The sequence below is a fragment of the Phytophthora ramorum genome, assembly GCF_020800215.1.
Source record: "Phytophthora ramorum isolate Pr-102 chromosome Unknown Phyram_PR-102_s0004, whole genome shotgun sequence".
NCBI lineage: Eukaryota > Oomycota > Peronosporomycetes > Peronosporales > Peronosporaceae > Phytophthora > Phytophthora ramorum.
In genome coordinates, this window is record NW_027150650.1 from 2,163,523 (window position 1) to 2,186,804 (window position 23,282).

The following is a 23,282-nucleotide window of genomic DNA, read 5'->3' on the forward strand; positions in this document are numbered from 1 at the left end:
ACATGTATTGGCAATACTGAAGTATTACGTGGTCATTATCGGAAAATAGTATACTGCGGAGATCAAATGGCACGACAGTGCCTCTAATTAACTACGGCAAGCGGGAGCGAGCGCACGAAGGCGGACCCAGCGTCAAGCTTCCCAACCAGCCCTGCATTGCTGTCGTCATCCACACATCGCGAGCGAAGCATACCGCGGGAGCGCCCAGCCAAGCTGATTATCAACGATGTCATATGGTGTAGGTTTGGGCCATGTTATACACTTCGACCTCGCGTCATCCATTTGCACAACGCTCTTGGTAAACAATTAGTTGTCCGTGGAAAGCAATACAAATTACTTCTCCAAGTGCTCGCAAGGATGATGATGCGTCTGAGCTTCGTTGGGCTGCTAGCTGTCGCACTCCTGGCCAGTACCGATACGGCCTCAGCGCAGAAGCAAGCGGAGGTTTTTCACCAGGATCCCCAGACCCTGTCACGTTCACTTATCGAGAGCCATGACCAACCCAGCACAAATGGATTTCTTCACTTTCACGAAGATGACGACGATGAAGACAGAGCGATCCTTCCTGGCTCCGTCATTGAAAAGACCAAAGCGTTCGCTTCTCCAGCCACCACGGAGAAACTCCAGACCTGGCTAAGCAACGGGAAATCCGTCGACGACGTCTTCATTGGCTTGCAGCTTACCAAGGCTGGCGATACACTACTAGACAATCTGCAGTTCACGACGTGGCTCGTGTATGTGGACGATTTCACTGCCAATAATCCTGGCAAGACAACGTCAGCGATCGCTACACTCACCACTCACTACGGCGACGAAGCGGTCGCGAAGATTCTCGACGCTGCGAAAAAGGTAGCGGGGACGAAGGAAGTGGCCACCAAGTTGGAGACTGCGCAGATGCAGACTTGGCTGGCGAGCGGGAAAACTGCCGACCGTGTTTTCAAACTCCTGAAACTGGATAAGGCGGGGGACGGCATCCTCAGCAACCCAGCCTTCGCGTCTTGGAACACGTAGCGGAAGATTTCCAATAAGGCCCATCCCGGTCAAAAGACAAGTATCTTCGCGAAATTGACGTTGCAATACGGCGAGGTGGGTGTATCTCGGGTAGTCGAAGCTGCATTGAAGGCCACAAGTTCCTCCGCCATCGCGAAAACAGTACAAGCCGAGCAATTCGAGCGCTGGATGGCCAATGGGAAAACTACTGATGATGTTTTCAAGCTGCTGGCACTTCACAAAGCAAGAAAGAGGCTTCTTGGGAACCCTCTTTTGAATACCTTTACCAAATACATGAACACTTACAACAAGGGGAACCCCGACCAGGAAGTCACTTTGATAGGGACGATAACGACTTACTACGGGGATGTACGTCTAGCCAAGTTACTTGCAGCGGGAAGGAACGTCCCGGGCACGTCGAACATCGCCACAAACTTGGATGCTGCGCAGTACAAACTCTGGATGAGCGGGCGGAAAGACCCGGACGATATCTTTACGATGTTAGGCCTAGAGAAGGCTGGGAATGGCCTTCTTTCCAACCCGCTATTCACCACGTTTACAAAGTTCACGGACGCCTATCACGCCAAGCATCTTGACATCAAGATGACTACGAATTGGATTGTGAGGACCCACTATACCGATTTTGACGTCACTAAAATGATCCTTGCAGCGGAGAAGGTGCCAGATGCCCAGAGCGCTGGAAAACGTATGGAGGCTGTACTGTTCAAAGACTGGATGAAATCTCCGGATAACGCGTTCAAGGCACTCAAACTTGAACAAGTTAATCCCTCAACGCTGTTCGAACGCCTGATGTTCGCGTATTGGATGAAGTTCATGGATGATTTCCACAAGGCTTTCCCCGGTAACAATATCCCTCGGACCGTTCTAACGACGGCCTACAAGGACGAAGATCTGGTAAAGGTGGTCGAAATGGCGCAAACGAACCCGAACTCGAAGGATCTTGCGAACAAGTTGGAGATAGAGATGTTCAAGCAGTTCATATTCGCAGAAAAACAACCGATCGATGTTGCCAAACTTCTACACGTTAGTGAAAAGATCGATGCGAATTGGAAACTTTGGAAGAAGTACATGCAGGACTATCACAAGCACCACCCGGGAAAGGTCACGATCAAGTCGTCCACGTAGTTCCGAGAGTCCGTAGATTCGCGTTTCTTGTAAAGCACTTCCGTCGTGCTTTCTCTTCTCATGAACGTAACATAGCATATAATCCTTGATAACCTGGAACTTGACGTAAGGTGTCAGGTGTCAGGTGTCAGGTATCAGCCTTAAACTACACGTGGATGTACCCAGCAACGTTGGAGGCCATAACCATAACCATACCTTGCTACTTATGTGCTATCATAGCTACCCTTTTCGACGGTGTGTGAGAGACCCCTACTATGCAGATTCAAGTGAACAATGACTTTAGTGCGCTGTGTAATTGCCAGGAGGTGAGGCAAGTCCTATTGTAGTTTTGCTGCACGCCTGGTGGAACAGGATTGATTGGTGTTCTTGTTTGTTCCTCTGTCCGTTGCATCTAGCTGGGAGCCAAGAGGTTTTATGGTCAACCCGTTACCAAGGAATGTCGACCGTCCCGAACGGGTATTCGCCTGCGTTGGGCGTGGAGTTCGAGCAGAGCGAGCTGCGGATTGTGGTCTTGTTGTACACATCACAGTCGGTCTCAGGCTCGATGGCGACCCAGAACTCGCTGTCTTCCGCAGTCTTCTTCAAGCGCTTGCCGATATGCGGGTGGTACACCCCCCAGTCGTCAGCCGTGAGCGTGAACTGCACGCCCCGCGTCTCACCTACTTCCAGGCGGATTTTGGAAAACTTCTTGCGCTGCTTCATCTCAGGCACGTTTGAGGAACAACATCACGGCCTCCTTGCACGACATCGACCCGCTGTTCGTCACGTCCATGGAGACGGTGGTCGAACTATTCGGGTCCTAGATCGTGTTCTTACTCAGGGTAACAGTCGAGTACGTGAAGTCGGTGTAGCTCAACCCCGTACCAAAGCCCCACTGATTTTCGCAATAGAACGGATCCCCAGTATGTTCTTACACATGGTTGGCACGGGGTGGTTCTACACCGTCTCAACGTTAGCGAGGTCCTTCGGGTACATGATCAGCACTAGCCGAGCGCCGCCCGAGTTGCGGGCAGTGGGTGCATGTTTAGTTGGTGCCCGTTTGCTCGCTCATCCAGCTCGCTTCACTACTATTTTTACTATGACAGGGTTATGTTTTATTTCAGTATATTTACTTTTGACTTGAACCACAACCCTAAGCCCGCTACGGCTCGCAAGCTTCGCCTCCGCTTATCTAGCATGCACTGCTTGGTCCTGGGTTTTCACCCGCGTGCTTCGCACACGGACTTCAAACCACAGGCGTACTCGCTGCGCTCGAGGGGGAATGGTGACTCTCAACAATTACCGCTATGCAAAGTGACAAATGTATTACTTTCGTAAAATATGCATTCACACGAAGTCGCTGCCTACGCCCTCTCGAACAGCTGTCGGTACACTATGTTCGCCGTGTACACTCCGTCTTCTTCCTCCCGCTCTGGATACTCGACCAACGCCTTGAATCTCGATCTTGACGTAACCCTTGACATGGCCACATACAGCTGACCGTGGGAAAAGCAAGGAGTCGCCAAGTACAGTCCCAGGTACTGCACCGTTTGTCCCTGCGCCTTGTTGATCGTCATGGCAAAGGCAGTCTGGATAGGAAACTGCCTGCGTCTCAGTCGAAATGGGAAATCGCGGATGTCGCCATCGCTGATGAACACGATGCGCGGGATCAACACATGCTGGCCTTGCCTGTCGCCGGCCATGATAGTGGCGTGGATGACATGATCTTTGAGTTCGACGATTCGCAGGCGTGTTCCGTTGCACAACCCCAGGTCGGGATTTAAGTTCCGCATCATGATGATCGGCATCCCCTTCTTGAGTTTCAGCTTGTGGGGTGGGATGCCACTGATGTTCAGGGAGTTGAGCACCTCCTGCTCGAATAAGTTCCCGTCCTCGTCATCCTCCACTGAGTCTGTGGACACATATTCTCGAGCTGGCCCAGTCATGCGATCCGCTACGGCTTCGTTGATACGATGGACTATCGCGTTCGTGGTGGTGAGGATGGTGCGACTCGCAAAGTACTCGTCCGTTGCGACTTCCGAATTGTTGATGTCGGCGTACATCTCGTCGATCATGCGCCGCATACCTCGCGGAATAGCTCCCGGTCGGATCTCCTCGTCCTCATCTGGATCACCGGCGGGGTTGTCGATGAGCATGTCACGTGGGATCTTAATGTAGTCATTTCCCAGATCATTGTGTACCTCGTGTCTCCCCTCGCCAACCTTCAGCAGGTACTCGGAAAACGCAGCCATTTCTGCAGCACTATCAGAGGTGGCAGCCGTGCGAACACGCATGTTCTCTGTCAGACGCACCGTATGGAAAAGTGGCCACAGTTCGGATGGCTTCAGGCATGCGTAGGTTGTCTCTGTAGCCGAGCCGCCCTTCACCACGGGGAGAATTTGCCTGAAATCTCCCGAAAGCACAACGACTTTCCCACCGAAAGGTTCTGCCTCGTTATCCAAAACGTCACGAAGCGTTCGGTCCACTGCCTCAAACGCGTGCCGATGCGCCATGGGTGCCTCGTCCCAAACTATCAAACTTGCTTTCCTCATCAATTCCGTGACCTGGGATCGCTTGTTGATGTTGCAAGTAGATTCGCCGTCTATCTTCAATGAGATTTTGAAGGTAGAATGCGCTGTCCGACCTCCCATAAGCAGCAGAGAAGCAATCCCACTGGAAGCGACCGCGATTGCAATTTTTCCGGATAGACGAACCTTGGCCAGTATGTTCCGAAGCAGTGTCGACTTCCCGGTACCGCCTGGTCCATCAACGAAGAATAGCTTCCTGCCTTCCTGTGGGTCCTCGACAGCTTGGGTGATCTGATCATAGGTCAAGCGCTGCTCCTCGTTTAGGTGGTCCTCCTCGCTCACAATTTGTTCAAGAACAGACGCGTCATATCCCGTTAGCTCTCGTCGGATGAGATTGTTTTGCAGAACAGACTCAAGCACCAGGCGAGGGAACTCGCTCAGCCGAGGGAGATCAAAGTCTTGGACGGAGTACCCACTGACACTGAGCAAGTCTTGGATACTCTTCAGTGTGTCGAACGTCACAACAGACGTTTTAAAAGGGTCCAACATCTCTCGGTTCCTGTAGTCATAGTCAAGCGAAAGGTCTTTGAAGAATTGGTCCCAAAGACCCTGAGCATCCGTAGGCGCCGAGTAGACCAAGATTGTTGCAAAGAGCTGGCGTAGCTGGTACGGCATCTGGAACTCGGCAGCCTCCGACAAACACAAAACCCATTCGCTGTCGTTCTCCAGATAGCCGGCATGTTCAGCCGCGTCTCGATACGTGGGACACAGCACACCATCAACTGTCCGCAGGTCTTCGAAAGACCTCGGTCCTCGGCGATGGCATAATAGCAGGCGTAAATAGAAGCGCTCCATATCACGCGGTGAAACATGCACCATCCGACCAATTGCAGCCTGGTACCTTTTACGTCGAACCCAGCACTTCGTGTTTCCCATCCAGCGGAATTCCTTGGGTATATCCTGGTACAGCATTGTCTTCGCGATCTGGTTCTCGAGTTCGTCGCTCGCACACAATTCGAAGAAGCGGGTCAACATGGTGTGATTCCCACGACCAAGGACACGCTCCGGGTCTTCCGTCGCTCTGAAGAACACGGTTTGGGCATCTTCAACGTGAACGGTAAGCTGAGTGACTGCGTGTGTCTTTCCTTGGAACAAGAAGTCGAGTAAGCGGATACAGGCTTCAACTGGAGATATGTACCTGGCCGTGAGGAAGCGCAGAATCTCGTTTGGCTCTTGCCGAGGGAGCTCTCCACCCGCGTGAACTGCCTCGACAGTTAGCACAGCTTTATCGGACCCTTTGTAGACGTACTTGTATAGATATTTCACAGCTGAAATATCCGTGCACACCTCGACGTTGATGTGGCAATTGTACTTTTGGGATAAGTACGGGTTGTACGGAACAACCCACTGGTTAATAGTGGCGTTGTCGTACTCCCTGCCCTTCCATACCAGGACGCCTTCAGCTCGTCGACGCCGTCTGTAGACCGGATAGCCGTTCACATTGGTCCTTGTCGCCTCTGCAAAAGGTTTCGGATATCCTTTCGTACACTTCCCGTCCTTCATGCAAGCGCATGACGGGTTTGCTGCTCCACAGGGTCCATGCAGCATGCATGTCATGATTGTCTCGAATAGCTGCGGGAACTTTTCTCTGTCAGGAAGCTCTGCAGACACCATACGATCTACGATTTGGCGAGTACGTGGCTTGTCCTCTTCAGCCAAAATGATCAAGATGTGCGCGTGAGGGAGCCCTCTCTTTTGAAACTCGACCACGTAAATCCGCGCTTCCATACGGCCCAGCACTCCTTCGCTCAGGTCTTTAAGCTGAGCTTGCAGTTTTTGCTGCCAGACACGGGCTACAATATCGGGGCGGTCCTGAGCGTTTTGTTGATCGGACCCAAGGGCCTCGACTATCTCTTCCCATGTAGGGCTGCAGGTCGTTGTCATGAACACATCAGGCTTGCCGAATTCTCTAACAATGGCCATTGCGTCTTGGTAGGACTGGTACATCGCTCGAGGACTGCCCATATGAGATGAGGGCAGAATAACGCGGCGTCCCACTTGGTTGAGAAAATGGGTATCACCACCACGGCCTCGATCAGGGTGGACCAACGTACCATCGCCTCTGTCAAACTCGGAGAGTAGCCCTTCGCCTGCTTCCAGCTGAATTGTTCCTTCGTTCAGCAGTGCATCCTGAAGCCCTCTGTACTGATCGGCGCGAATTTGCTTCTGATGTGAGGCCACCCAGCGAAGTTGCTCCTGCTCGCATTTAGCGCGTTGGTCGACACACCACTGCTGAAAGAGACGGCCGCCTTGATGAAGAGCAGACTGATCTCCCACTTTTTGGTGCAACCGGAAGGCGACATGTTCGCGAAGGGACATCTGGTTCTTGTTGCGACGTCTGACTCCGTTCGCGTATGTGTCTGTGTAGGTCCAATCCAGCTCCCCATACGGAAGCAGAAGAGGGTACTGAAGAGGATCATACTCCGGGCGCGTCTCGAACAGTCGCAGAAGCCTGTGATCCCGAGTATACAGTAGTAGATCGCGAGGCCTATCCAGGTTGCCGTCCTCGATGAGCGTCGCGCCTACCTCAGAAACGGTTGGCAAATTGTATGTCCGAGGATGCGCTATATTTTCGTGGAGGCGGAACACCATATCCACGACGTCGCTCGTGTCTCGCGAGCGCACTTGCTCTTCGAAACTCAGGAACTGTTGAGCAAATGGGTTGTGCTGCTCCATCATTTGCTCAATGTCCATCAACGCCACAGGATCCAAGTCAGCAAAAATTCCTCTGCGGCGTTGGGCGCGCTGCTGCATGTCCGGGTCCACAATATAGATCTGCGTGAACTTAGGGTCCGTGCGCTCTCCGGTGGCGGGATCAATATAGGGGAGTAGAGATCCCAAGTAGTGACCCATTGCACCCTGGATGCGGTACGTGTACACGCCCCTCTGTCCCGCTACGCTTGCATCCTGGTTGACGTCCTGGAAGGATCGGTTGGAGCACGAAGCGCCAATGGACGTGAACGCAAAAGCTTGGTTATACGCTCGTATGTGCTGTCGAAACGCTGGATCCCGGTACAGTTGCAACAATCTTGGAGGTGCAGGCCGTAAAGGGGGAAGACGAACCTTGTCTTCCAGACAACAGCTCATTTTTGATTCGCCAGGCCACTTCCAAGCGCCACAATGTTCACAAACAGTGGTGGGAGGAAGCCGATGGCGCCCATTCACAACGTCTGGACCCTGGACGTAGGCCACGTCAAAATCGTCGTGGTTTGCCAACGCCTCTCCACGTCGAGCCGATCTACGCCGAAATCGCTCTCTCTCGCGTTGCTCCAGTGCTTCTTCCTCAGTCTGTTCTCTGCGGCGTTCCGCATGTTGCTCTTGGTTACCCTTCGCGCTTCAGCACGCTCCTCCTGCGTAAGCTGTGATCTGCGCTCCGCGTGTTGCTCTTGGTTTGCCATCCGTTCTTCAGCACGCTGCTCCTGCGTAAGCTGTGATCTGCGCTCCGCGTGTTGCTCTTGGTTTACCCTTTGCGCTTCAGCACGCTCCTCCTGCGTAAACTGAACCCGGCGGTCCGCGTGTTGCTCCCGGTCTGTCCTGCGCTCTTCAGTGCGATCCTGTACACTCCTGTGAAGCGCGCGAGAAGCACTATTGCATTCACGCTCCGCGGCGTGGACCTCTTCGTTCAGATTATGCCGACGTTCCTGCTGTACGATCAGGTTTCGCTCTCGTACGTCCTGAAGCTGCTCGGCACGGAGCTGGGCTCGCCGGGCTAGCTTTCGCTCGGCGTCACGCCGCCGCGCACTCTCCCGCTGAGAGTCGGTCATGTTACTTCGTCTGGAACGCGCTCGCTCCGCTTCCCTCATCCGACGTGGATTTGCTTGTGGGTCAGTCGCCCTCTGCACTGGAGCACCTGCAGAGAGCTGGCTAGTCGCCCCTTGTCCAACGACCGTCGGCACAGGAGGGGCGGTTTCACCCGTTGCAACTGTGACGACGTCCCCTCCACCTGCGGCCGCCTCTTGTAGGCTCAATTGTTCCATCTGCTCCATTGCCACCCGAAACCGCCTTTGAGCCGCGCGGCGGCGGCCCAACCGTCGCCTCTTAGACGCTGGAGACTCATATCCTTGTGGTGACGCGTTGGCATCGAGGGCCTGGGTATGGCGCTGGTCCAGCTCCTGACGCCGCTCATCACTAACAAAGAGACCACTGAGCAAGGGACACTTGACAACAACCAAGAAACAGCCGTACCGCTCCCGCTTGCTGCCGACATTCACCATGGTGCTGCCCGCAACAACTGCAACAGCAAATGCAGCGTTAGTGGACTTCCCAATAAATGCGCACGTGCATTGGAAAACAACCACCCAAAACTGCAGTCGTTAGTAAAAGGACGGCCGGTACCTCGCAATTCGCAAGGAGACGCCTTCTGGAGACACACCTGCAGGATACCCGTGTAGCACCACCAGTCTTGCACAGTCCTCGCCACGAACCCGAGTCCTGCACGGCTGTAAAACACCTCATTAGCCTTGCCGCGTTTGCTTTTGTTTGTTTCTGGTCCCTCACATCCACCGTTATCCCTTTAAAGCCCCCCCGCATTGGTGCTGCGTCTCAATACCTTTGGAGACACAGCTGCGGGTTCGAGGTGCTGAAGCGCGACTCGGTACCTCAATTTGTTTGTTTTCTTTTCTTTTGGTTGCTTCCTTTGGCAACGGAGGTCTACCGGTCGCGCTCAATGCCACTGAGCTTTATCAGCTCAGGCAATTAACCGTTTTGGTTGTAAAGGGACACGTGTCAGCTTTTTGGGAATCTTTTTTAATATTTTTTTTAGCAGCAAGGCATCATAGGCATTAAAGGGCCGTACAAACCCCGAGTTCGCGCGCAGACTGCACCAAACCAACGGTTTTCCACCGGTACCACTGCAAATGGCCACCGTCGAGCGGTCCTCACTTGTCACAATAGTGCCGACTCGTCCTTTTGATTGGAAAGTGTCCGCCACAGCCGTAACTGCACAGAAACCCAAACAGCATGTTACCACACTATGGACCGGTCCCATTACACGGTGTCAAGCCCGGGGCTAGGATGGACGACCCGGCTAGGCCGGCTTTTATCGCCGTGTGTACCCATCCCAGTCCCCCGGATTGGTATGAGACTTCCCACTATGCCGGCGGGCATAAATGGGCGCCTCAGCACCGCGGCTCCGAAGAGCAGGTTGGATGGCGGACTGTCTTGGAACGCATTTCGGGCACCAGCTGCAATCTTTTTATCGGACCTCTAACCTGGAATTATGCTTCCCGGGGGTGAAGGGAGCCCCCCAAAATAGCATGTTCACCAGAAAGCCCGAAAATACGGGGTAACCGTCACGATTGCTTCGAGAGAGGTCGGCCTGGCTCGCTGGGCAGGGATGGGATCCTCTTGGGGGCTGGCTAGGCCGCATCAGTGTGGCCGTCATAGGGTACCCATCCCTCCATGCAGTTGTGCCCTTCCCACACAATGCACGGCTCCGGTTATCCTCCTCTAACACGCACGGTTACCCCTCGATTGCCCTGAAGGTACCAGTTATCCGCAACAGGCGGCACTCCCGAAATCGTTATGTATTAGAATTAAATAGCATTAATCTATACCTACCCTGCCTGCGGCGGGGATGACCTGCCTGCGAAGCTATCCCGCCCGGTCCTCCGTCGAGCTGGTCCGTCGCCGGAGCGTCGTTTTGAAAATGGAAATGAAAAGAAAAGTTGTTGAAAGGCGGTTTATTTTGTCCAATCAGCAGTGCTTTCATTCGGCTAGTTCCGATGTGATGTAGTCCACTCTACGCATTATAATAGCCAATCGCGCAGAAGTTCCACTATATAGCCAATGAGAGGGCTCACATTATAATAATAGCGAATGGGGAGGCCGCCTTCGCTGCGCTCGGCAGCTATTTATAGCCAACGGAAAGTCCGGATTTGCGTTACGCTCCGGGTGCGTACGGAATGACGGACAGACGGACGGACGGACAGGTTACTCTGTTACTTGTAGGAGACTAGCCGAGCGCCGCCCGCGTTGCGGGCGGTGGGTGCATGGTTGGTTGGTGCCCGTTTGCTCGCTCATCCAGCTCGCTTCACTACTATTTTTACTATGACAGGGTTATGTTTTATTTCAGTATATTTACTTTTGACTTGAACCACAACCCTAAGCCCGCTACGGCTCGCAAGCTTCGCCTCCGCTTATCTAGCATGCACTGCTTGGTCCTGGGTTTTCACCCGCGTGCTTCGCACACGGACTTCAAACCACAGGCGTACTCGCTGCGCTCGAGGGGGAATGGTGACTCTCAACAATTACCGCTATGCAAAGTGACAAATGTATTACTTTCGTAAAATATGCATTCACACGAAGTCGCTGCCTACGCCCTCTCGAACAGCTGTCGGTACACTATGTTCGCCGTGTACACTCCGTCTTCTTCCTCCCGCTCTGGATACTCGACCAACGCCTTGAATCTCGATCTTGACGTAACCCTTGACATGGCCACATACAGCTGACCGTGGGAAAAGCAAGGAGTCGCCAAGTACAGTCCCAGGTACTGCACCGTTTGTCCCTGCGCCTTGTTGATCGTCATGGCAAAGGCAGTCTGGATAGGAAACTGCCTGCGTCTCAGTCGAAATGGGAAATCGCGGATGTCGCCATCGCTGATGAACACGATGCGCGGGATCAACACATGCTGGCCTTGCCTGTCGCCGGCCATGATAGTGGCGTGGATGACATGATCTTTGAGTTCGACGATTCGCAGGCGTGTTCCGTTGCACAACCCCAGGTCGGGATTTAAGTTCCGCATCATGATGATCGGCATCCCCTTCTTGAGTTTCAGCTTGTGGGGTGGGATGCCACTGATGTTCAGGGAGTTGAGCACCTCCTGCTCGAATAAGTTCCCGTCCTCGTCATCCTCCACTGAGTCTGTGGACACATATTCTCGAGCTGGCCCAGTCATGCGATCCGCTACGGCTTCGTTGATACGATGGACTATCGCGTTCGTGGTGGTGAGGATGGTGCGACTCGCAAAGTACTCGTCCGTTGCGACTTCCGAATTGTTGATGTCGGCGTACATCTCGTCGATCATGCGCCGCATACCTCGCGGAATAGCTCCCGGTCGGATCTCCTCGTCCTCATCTGGATCACCGGCGGGGTTGTCGATGAGCATGTCACGTGGGATCTTAATGTAGTCATTTCCCAGATCATTGTGTACCTCGTGTCTCCCCTCGCCAACCTTCAGCAGGTACTCGGAAAACGCAGCCATTTCTGCAGCACTATCAGAGGTGGCAGCCGTGCGAACACGCATGTTCTCTGTCAGACGCACCGTATGGAAAAGTGGCCACAGTTCGGATGGCTTCAGGCATGCGTAGGTTGTCTCTGTAGCCGAGCCGCCCTTCACCACGGGGAGAATTTGCCTGAAATCTCCCGAAAGCACAACGACTTTCCCACCGAAAGGTTCTGCCTCGTTATCCAAAACGTCACGAAGCGTTCGGTCCACTGCCTCAAACGCGTGCCGATGCGCCATGGGTGCCTCGTCCCAAACTATCAAACTTGCTTTCCTCATCAATTCCGTGACCTGGGATCGCTTGTTGATGTTGCAAGTAGATTCGCCGTCTATCTTCAATGAGATTTTGAAGGTAGAATGCGCTGTCCGACCTCCCATAAGCAGCAGAGAAGCAATCCCACTGGAAGCGACCGCGATTGCAATTTTTCCGGATAGACGAACCTTGGCCAGTATGTTCCGAAGCAGTGTCGACTTCCCGGTACCGCCTGGTCCATCAACGAAGAATAGCTTCCTGCCTTCCTGTGGGTCCTCGACAGCTTGGGTGATCTGATCATAGGTCAAGCGCTGCTCCTCGTTTAGGTGGTCCTCCTCGCTCACAATTTGTTCAAGAACAGACGCGTCATATCCCGTTAGCTCTCGTCGGATGAGATTGTTTTGCAGAACAGACTCAAGCACCAGGCGAGGGAACTCGCTCAGCCGAGGGAGATCAAAGTCTTGGACGGAGTACCCACTGACACTGAGCAAGTCTTGGATACTCTTCAGTGTGTCGAACGTCACAACAGACGTTTTAAAAGGGTCCAACATCTCTCGGTTCCTGTAGTCATAGTCAAGCGAAAGGTCTTTGAAGAATTGGTCCCAAAGACCCTGAGCATCCGTAGGCGCCGAGTAGACCAAGATTGTTGCAAAGAGCTGGCGTAGCTGGTACGGCATCTGGAACTCGGCAGCCTCCGACAAACACAAAACCCATTCGCTGTCGTTCTCCAGATAGCCGGCATGTTCAGCCGCGTCTCGATACGTGGGACACAGCACACCATCAACTGTCCGCAGGTCTTCGAAAGACCTCGGTCCTCGGCGATGGCATAATAGCAGGCGTAAATAGAAGCGCTCCATATCACGCGGTGAAACATGCACCATCCGACCAATTGCAGCCTGGTACCTTTTACGTCGAACCCAGCACTTCGTGTTTCCCATCCAGCGGAATTCCTTGGGTATATCCTGGTACAGCATTGTCTTCGCGATCTGGTTCTCGGGTTCGTCGCTCGCACACAATTCGAAGAAGCGGGTCAACATGGTGTGATTCCCACGACCAAGGACACGCTCCGGGTCTTCCGTCGCTCTGAAGAACACGGTTTGGGCATCTTCAACGTGAACGGTAAGCTGAGTGACTGCGTGTGTCTTTCCTTGGAACAAGAAGTCGAGTAAGCGGATACAGGCTTCAACTGGAGATATGTACCTGGCCGTGAGGAAGCGCAGAATCTCGTTTGGCTCTTGCCGAGGGAGCTCTCCACCCGCGTGAACTGCCTCGACAGTTAGCACAGCTTTATCGGACCCTTTGTAGACGTACTTGTATAGATATTTCACAGCTGAAATATCCGTGCACACCTCGACGTTGATGTGGCAATTGTACTTTTGGGATAAGTACGGGTTGTACGGAACAACCCACTGGTTAATAGTGGCGTTGTCGTACTCCCTGCCCTTCCATACCAGGACGCCTTCAGCTCGTCGACGCCGTCTGTAGACCGGATAGCCGTTCACATTGGTCCTTGTTGTAATGGGTCTGCTTAGACCCACTACTTAAGCTTACACGTGTGCGCACGTGTAGGAGGAAGCGTAGGAGTAAGTTACTTAAGTTCAGTATACTTGTATCCACAAGTATACTTAAACCTAGATAAACGAACCAAACGAAAGCTTTGGTGGTAAATGAGAACTGTATTGATTGTAAATGGGGTTTCCTCCTAAAACTGATATTTCTAATGAGAGGTTCTGCCATTGGATGGCTGGCAGAACCCCTATCTATTGAATGACTCTCATTGGTAGAAAGGTGTTACTTTCTACCAGTCATATGCCTTTTGCTATGAATGTGGACCACCCTGTGGTGGTCACCTGAATGTGTGCCTTAGTGCATGTTGCACTAAGGTAGGAGGTGAACCGAATGTGTAGCCCCGCTACACCATCCCCCCGTTAGGATTTGACGTGCCGGTCTCGACACGTCAATCCGTATTTTCTTCGGGAGAACACGTGCTCATTCCCAATGAGCACGCCAACGACGTCTTCGTCCAAGACGCCGGCCGCTTCGGCAACAGCAAGTGCTGTCGTCGCCTCCAAGGCGACGACGGCCGCTGCCTCAGCCACGACCGCTACTGGCATCGCCTCGACGGCGATGCCGACAAGCGCGGCAACAGAGAGTCGCCTCTCTGTTGCTGGATACCACTCGAGATGGCATGAGAAACATGCCATCCGAAACAAGACAGGCAAGATCATTGCTGTCGAAACCGGAGTGGGTATCTACTCTCCGGGTGGAGAGGGAGTTCCCCTCGACTACGGAAGCGAAGTCGAGGAGGGGGAACTCGAAGGAGACAAGGACATCTTGTCTCCGGGCCACACTGACCCCAATGTGGGTCTGCGTCGTCCACGCGAGGACGACCCGAACGCTTCGAGCTCGAAGCGTTCGCGCAGCGGCAGTGGAACACCGCTCGCTGCCGCTGGAGCCTTGTCGACTCCGCGGGATGGAGATGACTCCACTCCATCCGCTGCTGTTGTGGCCTCGCGCACTGAACCAGTGCGTGAGCCGTGGATGCCGTCTCAGTCTGAGATCGGCAGCCGATTCGGTGCGACCGCGCCACCGAATCTGTACGCGCTGTATTCGTGCAACGCCATCGTTGACGATGACGTCGCGAAGCGAGTACACTTTGATCCGTTAACGAATCAAAGGCGCGACTACTACATCGGGCTCTTCCATGAGCTCCGATGGTTTGCGAGCAAGAAGACTTCTCGCAGAAGCAAAGTGCCCGAGTGGCAGGCACTTTGTCAAAGTTGGAGTGCCTTTGTTGAAAACTTCAACAAGAACCCCGCTGGCTATTGCGACCGGATTAGCCAGGCGCGGGAGCGCTACGAGAAATTCTCGAAGCGTGGTAAACTTGAACGACTGCACCATGGTGCAGTCGGTATTGGACTTCCTTGCGCAGTGCCTTATGACACTGCTTGTGAGTACTGCTACCCCGGAGCAGTACGCATCACCGAGCGGGACGTCAACGGGTACACGTCCATGTGTGTACCTGACGACCTCAAGACCCTGCGCGCCAGTTTTCAGGCGCAGGCGTCTTCTAGTGCTGCGGATAATCGCAGCACTTATCCGAGTGCTGTAGGCGACTACAGCGCTCGCCCAAGTTTTACGCCCTTCGGCGGAGGTGGCGGTGGCGGCCTTCGTACGCCGTCACCATTTCCGGAATGTCCTCCATCAGGACATTCCGTGATTCCCACGTATCGTGTTGGGGAGGAAATCCTCTCCAACGAATACGAAAATGAACCGGACCTTGGGTCTGGTTCCGATGACCAACAATTCGCTGGACGATCCAGCGAGTTGCCCCGCGTGCGTCTCGCAACGGGGGTGGGGGGGGCGGGAAGACGCCCCGGGTTTGGTCAACCAAACTTTAAGTCTCGCTTGGAGGCTGTTGAGCGTCTCCAAGCGTCGCAGTTCGCTGCTCTGCGTCAGGAGCTGAGCTTGTTAAAGGCTCAGCTCGCGGAGGTTGCGCAGACGACCTCGAACGTAAAGGTCGAGGTCGGGACGAGACTCTCTGGCGTCTCGAAGCGCGTCGCCGCGCTCGAGAGCGCTTTGGCGAGTCACCAGACGTAGGTGACTCGTGCTGCACGTACGGCTTCAGTCGCCCAACGTAAAACGTTGGGTGCAAGCGCATGCTGGATGGTATGTCCAGTGTGTACGCGTTGCCATGCTTCGCCAACACGGTGAATGGCCCAATGAAGCGCGGAGCAAGCTTGCTTGCTCCGAAATCGGAAACTGCATGTTTAGCTAGGTTCTGAGTAGCTAACAGAACTAATGAACCAACTTTGAATTCATTTGTGTTTCCCCTGCCGATGTTATCGGCATTCAGCTTCTGTCGATCGACAGAAGCTGCTATTGCATCTTGGACAAACCGAATTACGGCTTGTCGACGCTGGACAAAGTCCATTGCATCCGAGCTGAACCCCTGGTTCAGTTCGTGCTCCTTGTTCGCAGCAGGCCCGGCCTGCGCGTGATGTCCGTTGTGGTTTAAAGTGTCTACGCCCGTCGTAGACACTGTCTTGTCGTCGCCATGACTGCGCGCAGTACGTGCGCGAGTCGTCACAGCTGATACATTGCTTGTATCAGCGTGCTTATCCGGTTGTTTTGAATTAACCGGATATCCTCCCCCACTTAAGGAAGGAGCTACCGCACCGAGTACGCTCGGTACGCGTGGGTGCCTCATGGCATTCACGTAGAACGGTGTGTGTCCTGTCGAGACATGCACCGAGTTGTTGATGGCGAACTCCGCCATCGGCAAGCAGTCGCTCCATTGATGGAACGAGTGCGCGTAGCTCTTCATGGTGTCAACCAGCACGCGGTTGACACGCTCTGTTTGTCCGTCGGTCTGCGGGTGATCCGCAGTCGACATGGACAACTGCGTTCCAAGAAGTGTAAACACTTCTTGCCAGAATCGCGCTGTAAAGCGCGGATCCCGATCCGACACGATGTCGAGTGGCATACCATGGTGTCTAAACACCATGTCGACAAACAGACATGCCGTCTGTTTGGCTGTCACCTCGGCTGGTACTGCAGCAAGATGCACCATCTTGCTGAAGCGGTCAACAAAGACCACAATACCAGTCCTCCGCTTGTTGTCTTGCGGAAGACCAAAAACAAAGTCCATTGAAATGGACTGCCAGCACTCCGACGGGGTCGGTAGTGATTGAAGCGGAGCCTGCGAGTTGGGCGCAGGCTTCACGCGCTGGCATACCTCGCAAGCACGAACGTACTTGCGTACCCACTTGTACTGGTGACTCCAATAGAAGTCACGCGTGAGAAGCAAATATGTCTTCTCACGGCCAGGATGTCCCGATGTCGGGGCATCGTGGTACTCGTACGTGATCTTGAGCTTCAGCTCATGATCATCCGGCACGACAATGCGATCTGCGTTGTCGTCGACTGCGCTGTAAAGCAGCAGACCATTGTGTACACGATAACGGTGTACACGGGCACGAAGGTGTTTGGCCAGCTTCTGACGAGACTTGTCAGAAGGTGTGGAGAAGTACTCCAACAACTGCTTCGCATCCGCATCATGTGCGTATGCGGCCTTCACTTCGTCCAGCAAGGACGACGAGGGTGTAGTCGTCCTGACGACGCCAACTGCGTTGGCGTCGGCCTCTTGCACCGCATAATCTGGTCGACGCGAAAGCGCGTCGGCCACGACATTCAACCTTCCAGGTTTGTACTCAACCTGGAAGTTGTATTCAGCAAAGAATGACAGCCACCGTGCCATTCTTTGTGATATGTGCGGCGACTTGATCGCCGTACGCAACGATGCGTGGTCGGTGTAGACCACGAATGGTCTACTCCCAAGTAGATACACTCGAAACTTTGCGAGTGCATACTTCATGGCAAGGAGTTCCTTGTCATGTACCGGGTAATTGCGCTCAGCTGGCTTCAGCTGACGCGATTGGTAGTAAACCACACGATCACGACCTTCGTGATCGAGTTGCATCAGTGCGCATCCGATCGCGAAATCGGATGCATCGCACACAACGTGGAATGGGCGATCTTGGTCGGCCACCGCCAAGATCGGCGCCTCAGTCAAGCCCTGCTTGACTGCTTCAAAGGCCTGCTGACAATCAGCAGTCCATTCCCCTGCAGCTTCTTTCTTCAAGAGCTGCGACAGCGGGCGAATCTTGCCCGCGTAGTTGCTCACGTACTTGCACAAGTACGTGGCGAGTCCAAGGAACTGCCGCAGTTCCTTTACATTTGAAGGCGTAGGCCATTCATTGATCACTCTGACCTTTCCTGGGTCAGGGCGTACGCCGTTCTTCCCCACGAGACACCCAAGTACGGGTATCTCGGTCGCCCCGAAGATACACTTCTTCAGGTTCGCGTAGAGCTTGTGCTTTCGCATGAGCTCAAGCAACTTGCGGAGATGCTCTGTATGCATCTCCACATCCGATTTCCCATTCACAGCCCGGCTGTGAATGAACACGTCGTCGAAATAGCTCGGTGCGAAGTCGCGCACCGAGCGCAACAAGTGCGTGACGCACCTGTTGAACGTCGCTGGGGCGTTCTTCAGCCCCTGCGGCATCACGAGCCACTCCCAGAGCATGCCGCTCGGAGTGCTTACCGCCGTGAGAGGGATATCACTCTCACGCATGAGGATCTGATAGAACCCGTCTCTCAGATCGAGAGTACTGAAGATAGTACTCGAGGTCATCGAATCGATGATCACATCTTTTCGAGGTATCGGCGTCTGTGCCGGTACCGTCGCATCGTTCAGCTTGTTGTACGCATGAACGATGCGCCACCCGCCCTGTGGTTTCTTCACACAGAACGTAGGCGCGCTGTGCGGGGACTTCGATTCCCGCACTTGTCCTGCATTGCGACGACTTTCAAAGAAGTCGTCGATTGCCTTGACTTGCTCACGCGGCAGTGGCCACTGTCGCGTGACGCAGTACTTCGTTCCCGGCACGAGATCAATCTCGTGCTGAACACCCTTATCCTGCGGTAACTCCGCAGGAATGTCGTCCGGGAGTACATCCTTGTACTCACGCAAGACCTTGTAAAAGGGGCTCACCTTGAGCGAGTCCCAGCCTTGCTCGTCGAAGCGTTCCTTCTTCGACTTCGCGCTGAGGGCGTCCGCGCCCTCAGAGATGAGCTGATTCAGCTCTTCTGCTTCACACGTCATCCTCTCGACGTCCGAGAGGATGCAGATCTGCTCGATGCGTCCATCGTGCAGGTCGCGAGCGAAACGCTTCCAGCTTGTGACTGGGAGCGACATCAACTCCGACGCTAACGTCGGAGGATTATTCAGCCTCATCTTCTTGTATTGGAGACCAATACTCGTACGCGTCAAGACATTCAATGTCTCGACGGCCGTCTCCAACTCCTGTGTCTGCCCGGCAGACACTGCTTGTAGCGTCTCGGTCCCTGACCGAGACTTGCGCAGCTTTTCTTGCTTGCGCCGTTCACTTCTCGTGCGGAGCCCGGCTCCGCGAGTTTCTTCTTGTCCAGGCCCGGCCGTGGACAGTTGTTCCTTGTATTCGCCGGCGGGTTTTACCCGCGGGCGCACGCGTTCAAGCCCGGCTTGATCGCGCACCGCTTCGTCGTGCAGCCCGGCTGCACGCGAGCTCGCAAGCATCTCCGGTGCGGGACGTTTGCAACCGTCCGCACTGCTTGCAGCGTCGGCTCCCAGAGCCGACGCGCCTTCTTTACCTCGACGCCTAACGGCGGAGTGTCTTTCGACCAATTGTGTGTCGACATTACCTGTCGACACTACCGCGTTGCTCCGGACGCTTCGAGACCCTCTCGAATCCGATTGAACCAGGCCCTGCTGATTCGGTCCACATCTTCTCCCAACGACTCTCGCAGTCGTTGGCGTACGCTTGGGGTGACCGGAGACAGCCGCATTCCGCGCTGTCTCTAGTGGAGGGCCGCATGCACCACGTGGTGCATGTGCTGCGCCGACAGGGCCATCGCTCTCTGTCGCGCTGCTGCTGCTCCCGAAGCGCACGATCGTGCGCTTCATCCAGTCGATCACCGGATCATGCCGTGCAAGCCACGGCATGCCCAACACCATATCGAACTTATCGTCCAGTTCCAGGACGATAAGCTCGTCGACGAACTCCTTCTCTTGATAAGAGAAGCGTACGCGTACGATACGCTTCTCGGTTCTAACAACGACACCCGTTGCTAGCCTCACTTCCAATAGACTTCGAGGTGTTTCCACTTCCTCGAAGTCAAGCCTTGGAAGGCTCTGCAGTCGAACAAAGTTGTTCGACGCTCCACAGTCCACTAGAGCACGAAGAGACTTCTCTCTCTTCGAGCTTACCTTCAGGATGACAAGGTTCGGCTTGTCATCTTGCTTCTTGCAGTGAGATTGACTCTCACTGGGGGCAGCGATCTTCAGTGCAGCGTGTCCGATGTCGACACGCTCGATCGCATCACCAGCAGGGCGCCCCGCGCCTGCTGGTCCCTTTAGTTTTTTGATTGCCCGTGACGATACCCAGTATCGCCACGACGGCTCCTCGCCGCGTGCACAGGTGCTGTGCACTCGCGGGCGTAGTGACCGATGTTTCCGCAGCGGAAACAACGCACATTCGTTGATCCACGACGCTGCTGGGAACCAGCAGCTGTCGCACTCGAGAGGTCCATTGGTTCGGGACCTCCCGACGGCCTTGCCACCGGTCGTGGCATTAGCCGTGGGGCGTTCACATGCAGTTTAGCCTGCCGCAGGCTAAACTCTTCTTGCATTGCAAGCGCAATTGCAGCCTCGAGAGTATTTGGATACTCTCGGAAGAGATAGGTCTTCACAGGCCCATCTCTAAGGCCCTTCATGAACGTGACGACCTTTGTCGCCTCGTCAATCGGGTTGGTCACGATGTTCGAGACCAAGTACCGTGCCCTTTGGGCGTAAGCATGCACGTCATGCTTGCCCTGTTGCAGATCGAGGAACTCCGCCCTCGATCGGAACTCGTTTTGCGGGGGCTCAAACGCTAGTTTGAGCTCCTCCTTGAACTCTTCGTACGTGCTAAAGCACGTAGGATCTGTGAGTCGGCGTCCGTACGCCCAACTCCTCGCTCGTCCGCCAAGACATGACATGGCGAACGCAACCTTCGACAACGGGTCGACGATACGTCGAGCCGTAATGGCAGTGTCGACCTCGACAAGCCAACGGAGGAGAGGTTCGCCCTCTCTTCCAACGTAGCTGCTTACGTGGAGTTTTAATGACTCCACGCGCGGTGTGGCCGATGGCGACACCGAAGTTCGAGCAGCGGTTTCACGCTGTTCCTTCACGATGAAACCCAGAGCAACACCGTGTTGCTCCGTCGGTGATAGCGTTCGCAACATCGTTGCTACCGCCGCTTCCCCAATGACTGTTGACAGTCGTTGGAGGGCCTCCCACTCTGGTTCCGACAGGTGGGGGCAGTCTGCACGCGCAACATGCGTTGCAGACGTGTTTGGGCTACCCACGGACATGTTACTGTCCGAGGGCAGGTTCTCAGCCCCGCGTTCGTATTCCATACGAACGTGTTAGTCGGTCGTGGGACGGACCAACAAGTGCTACCAGGTGTAATGGGTCTGCTTAGACCCACTACTTAAGCTTACACGTGTGCGCACGTGTAGGAGGAAGCGTAGGAGTAAGTTACTTAAGTTCAGTATACTTGTATCCACAAGTATACTTAAACCTAGATAAACGAACCAAACGAAAGCTTTGGTGGTAAATGAGAACTGTATTGATTGTAAATGGGGTTTCCTCCTAAAACTGATATTTCTAATGAGAGGTTCTGCCATTGGATGGCTGGCAGAACCCCTATCTATTGAATGACTCTCATTGGTAGAAAGGTGTTACTTTCTACCAGTCATATGCCTTTTGCTATGAATGTGGACCACCCTGTGGTGGTCACCTGAATGTGTGCCTTAGTGCATGTTGCACTAAGGTAGGAGGTGAACCGAATGTGTAGCCCCGCTACACTTGTCGCCTCTGCAAAAGGTTTCGGATATCCTTTCGTACACTTCCCGTCCTTCATGCAAGCGCATGACGGGTTTGCTGCTCCACAGGGTCCATGCAGCATGCATGTCATGATTGTCTCGAATAGCTGCGGGAACTTTTCTCTGTCAGGAAGCTCTGCAGACACCATACGATCTACGATTTGGCGAGTACGTGGCTTGTCCTCTTCAGCCAAAATGATCAAGATGTGCGCGTGAGGGAGCCCTCTCTTTTGAAACTCGACCACGTAAATCCGCGCTTCCATACGGCCCAGCACTCCTTCGCTCAGGTCTTTAAGCTGAGCTTGCAGTTTTTGCTGCCAGACACGGGCTACAATATCGGGGCGGTCCTGAGCGTTTTGTTGATCGGACCCAAGGGCCTCGACTATCTCTTCCCATGTAGGGCTGCAGGTCGTTGTCATGAACACATCAGGCTTGCCGAATTCTCTAACAATGGCCATTGAGTCTTGGTAGGACTGGTACATCGCTCGAGGACTGCCCATATGAGATGAGGGCAGAATAACGCGGCGTCCCACTTGGTTGAGAAAATGGGTATCACCACCACGGCCTCGATCAGGGTGGACCAACGTACCATCGCCTCTGTCAAACTCGGAGAGTAGCCCTTCGCCTGCTTCCAGCTGAATTGTTCCTTCGTTCAGCAGTGCATCCTGAAGCCCTCTGTACTGATCGGCGCGAATTTGCTTCTGATGTGAGGCCACCCAGCGAAGTTGCTCCTGCTCGCATTTAGCGCGTTGGTCGACACACCACTGCTGAAAGAGACGGCCGCCTTGATGAAGAGCAGACTGATCTCCCACTTTTTGGTGCAACCGGAAGGCGACATGTTCGCGAAGGGACATCTGGTTCTTGTTGCGACGTCTGACTCCGTTCGCGTATGTGTCTGTGTAGGTCCAATCCAGCTCCCCATACGGAAGCAGAAGAGGGTACTGAAGAGGATCATACTCCGGGCGCGTCTCGAACAGTCGCAGAAGCCTGTGATCCCGAGTATACAGTAGTAGATCGCGAGGCCTATCCAGGTTGCCGTCCTCGATGAGCGTCGCGCCTACCTCAGAAACGGTTGGCAAATTGTATGTCCGAGGATGCGCTATATTTTCGTGGAGGCGGAACACCATATCCACGACGTCGCTCGTGTCTCGCGAGCGCACTTGCTCTTCGAAACTCAGGAACTGTTGAGCAAATGGGTTGTGCTGCTCCATCATTTGCTCAATGTCCATCAACGCCACAGGATCCAAGTCAGCAAAAATTCCTCTGCGGCGTTGGGCGCGCTGCTGCATGTCCGGGTCCACAATATAGATCTGCGTGAACTTAGGGTCCGTGCGCTCTCCGGTGGCGGGATCAATATAGGGGAGTAGAGATCCCAAGTAGTGACCCATTGCACCCTGGATGCGGTACGTGTACACGCCCCTCTGTCCCGCTACGCTTGCATCCTGGTTGACGTCCTGGAAGGATCGGTTGGAGCACGAAGCGCCAATGGACGTGAACGCAAAAGCTTGGTTATACGCTCGTATGTGCTGTCGAAACGCTGGATCCCGGTACAGTTGCAACAATCTTGGAGGTGCAGGCCGTAAAGGGGGAAGACGAACCTTGTCTTCCAGACAACAGCTCATTTTTGATTCGC

General features: G+C 54.2%; 6 protein-coding genes across 6 annotated transcripts; 1 reads left to right on the top strand and 5 right to left on the bottom strand.

Moving 5' to 3' along the window:
• Positions 1-2,562: 2,562 nt before the first annotated feature.
• KRP23_5218 (uncharacterized protein) lies at positions 2,563-2,838 on the bottom strand (the record flags this gene model as incomplete). The annotated part of the gene is made up of 1 exon (XM_067890262.1): positions 2,563-2,838. One exon carries the CDS (start codon positions 2,836-2,838, stop codon positions 2,563-2,565), a length of 276 nt encoding a protein of 91 aa, XP_067746823.1.
• Positions 2,839-3,479: 641 nt separating this feature from the next.
• Positions 3,480-7,790, bottom strand: KRP23_5219 (ATP-dependent DNA helicase PIF1; the record flags this gene model as incomplete). The annotated part of the gene is made up of 1 exon (XM_067890263.1): positions 3,480-7,790. One exon carries the CDS (start codon positions 7,788-7,790, stop codon positions 3,480-3,482), a length of 4,311 nt encoding a protein of 1,436 aa, XP_067746824.1.
• A 74-nt stretch (positions 7,791-7,864) lies between these two features.
• Positions 7,865-8,917, bottom strand: KRP23_5220 (uncharacterized protein; the record flags this gene model as incomplete). The annotated part of the gene is made up of 1 exon (XM_067890264.1): positions 7,865-8,917. One exon carries the CDS (start codon positions 8,915-8,917, stop codon positions 7,865-7,867), a length of 1,053 nt encoding a protein of 350 aa, XP_067746825.1.
• A 2,099-nt stretch (positions 8,918-11,016) lies between these two features.
• KRP23_5221 (ATP-dependent DNA helicase PIF1) lies at positions 11,017-13,215 on the bottom strand (the record flags this gene model as incomplete). Its single annotated transcript, XM_067890265.1, has 1 exon — positions 11,017-13,215. One exon carries the CDS (start codon positions 13,213-13,215, stop codon positions 11,017-11,019), a length of 2,199 nt encoding a protein of 732 aa, XP_067746826.1.
• Positions 13,216-14,176: 961 nt separating this feature from the next.
• Positions 14,177-15,778, top strand: KRP23_5222 (uncharacterized protein; the record flags this gene model as incomplete). The annotated part of the gene is made up of 1 exon (XM_067890266.1): positions 14,177-15,778. The coding sequence occupies one exon, from the start codon at positions 14,177-14,179 to the stop codon at positions 15,776-15,778; it is 1,602 nt and encodes a 533-aa protein (XP_067746827.1).
• A 170-nt stretch (positions 15,779-15,948) lies between these two features.
• Positions 15,949-23,271, bottom strand: KRP23_5223 (Transposon Tf2-9 polyprotein; the record flags this gene model as incomplete). The annotated part of the gene is made up of 4 exons (XM_067890268.1): positions 15,949-15,967; positions 16,078-20,132; positions 20,255-20,703; positions 21,672-23,271. The coding sequence occupies 4 exons, from the start codon at positions 23,269-23,271 to the stop codon at positions 15,949-15,951; spliced, it is 6,123 nt and encodes a 2,040-aa protein (XP_067746828.1).
• Positions 23,272-23,282: the final 11 nt, after the last annotated feature.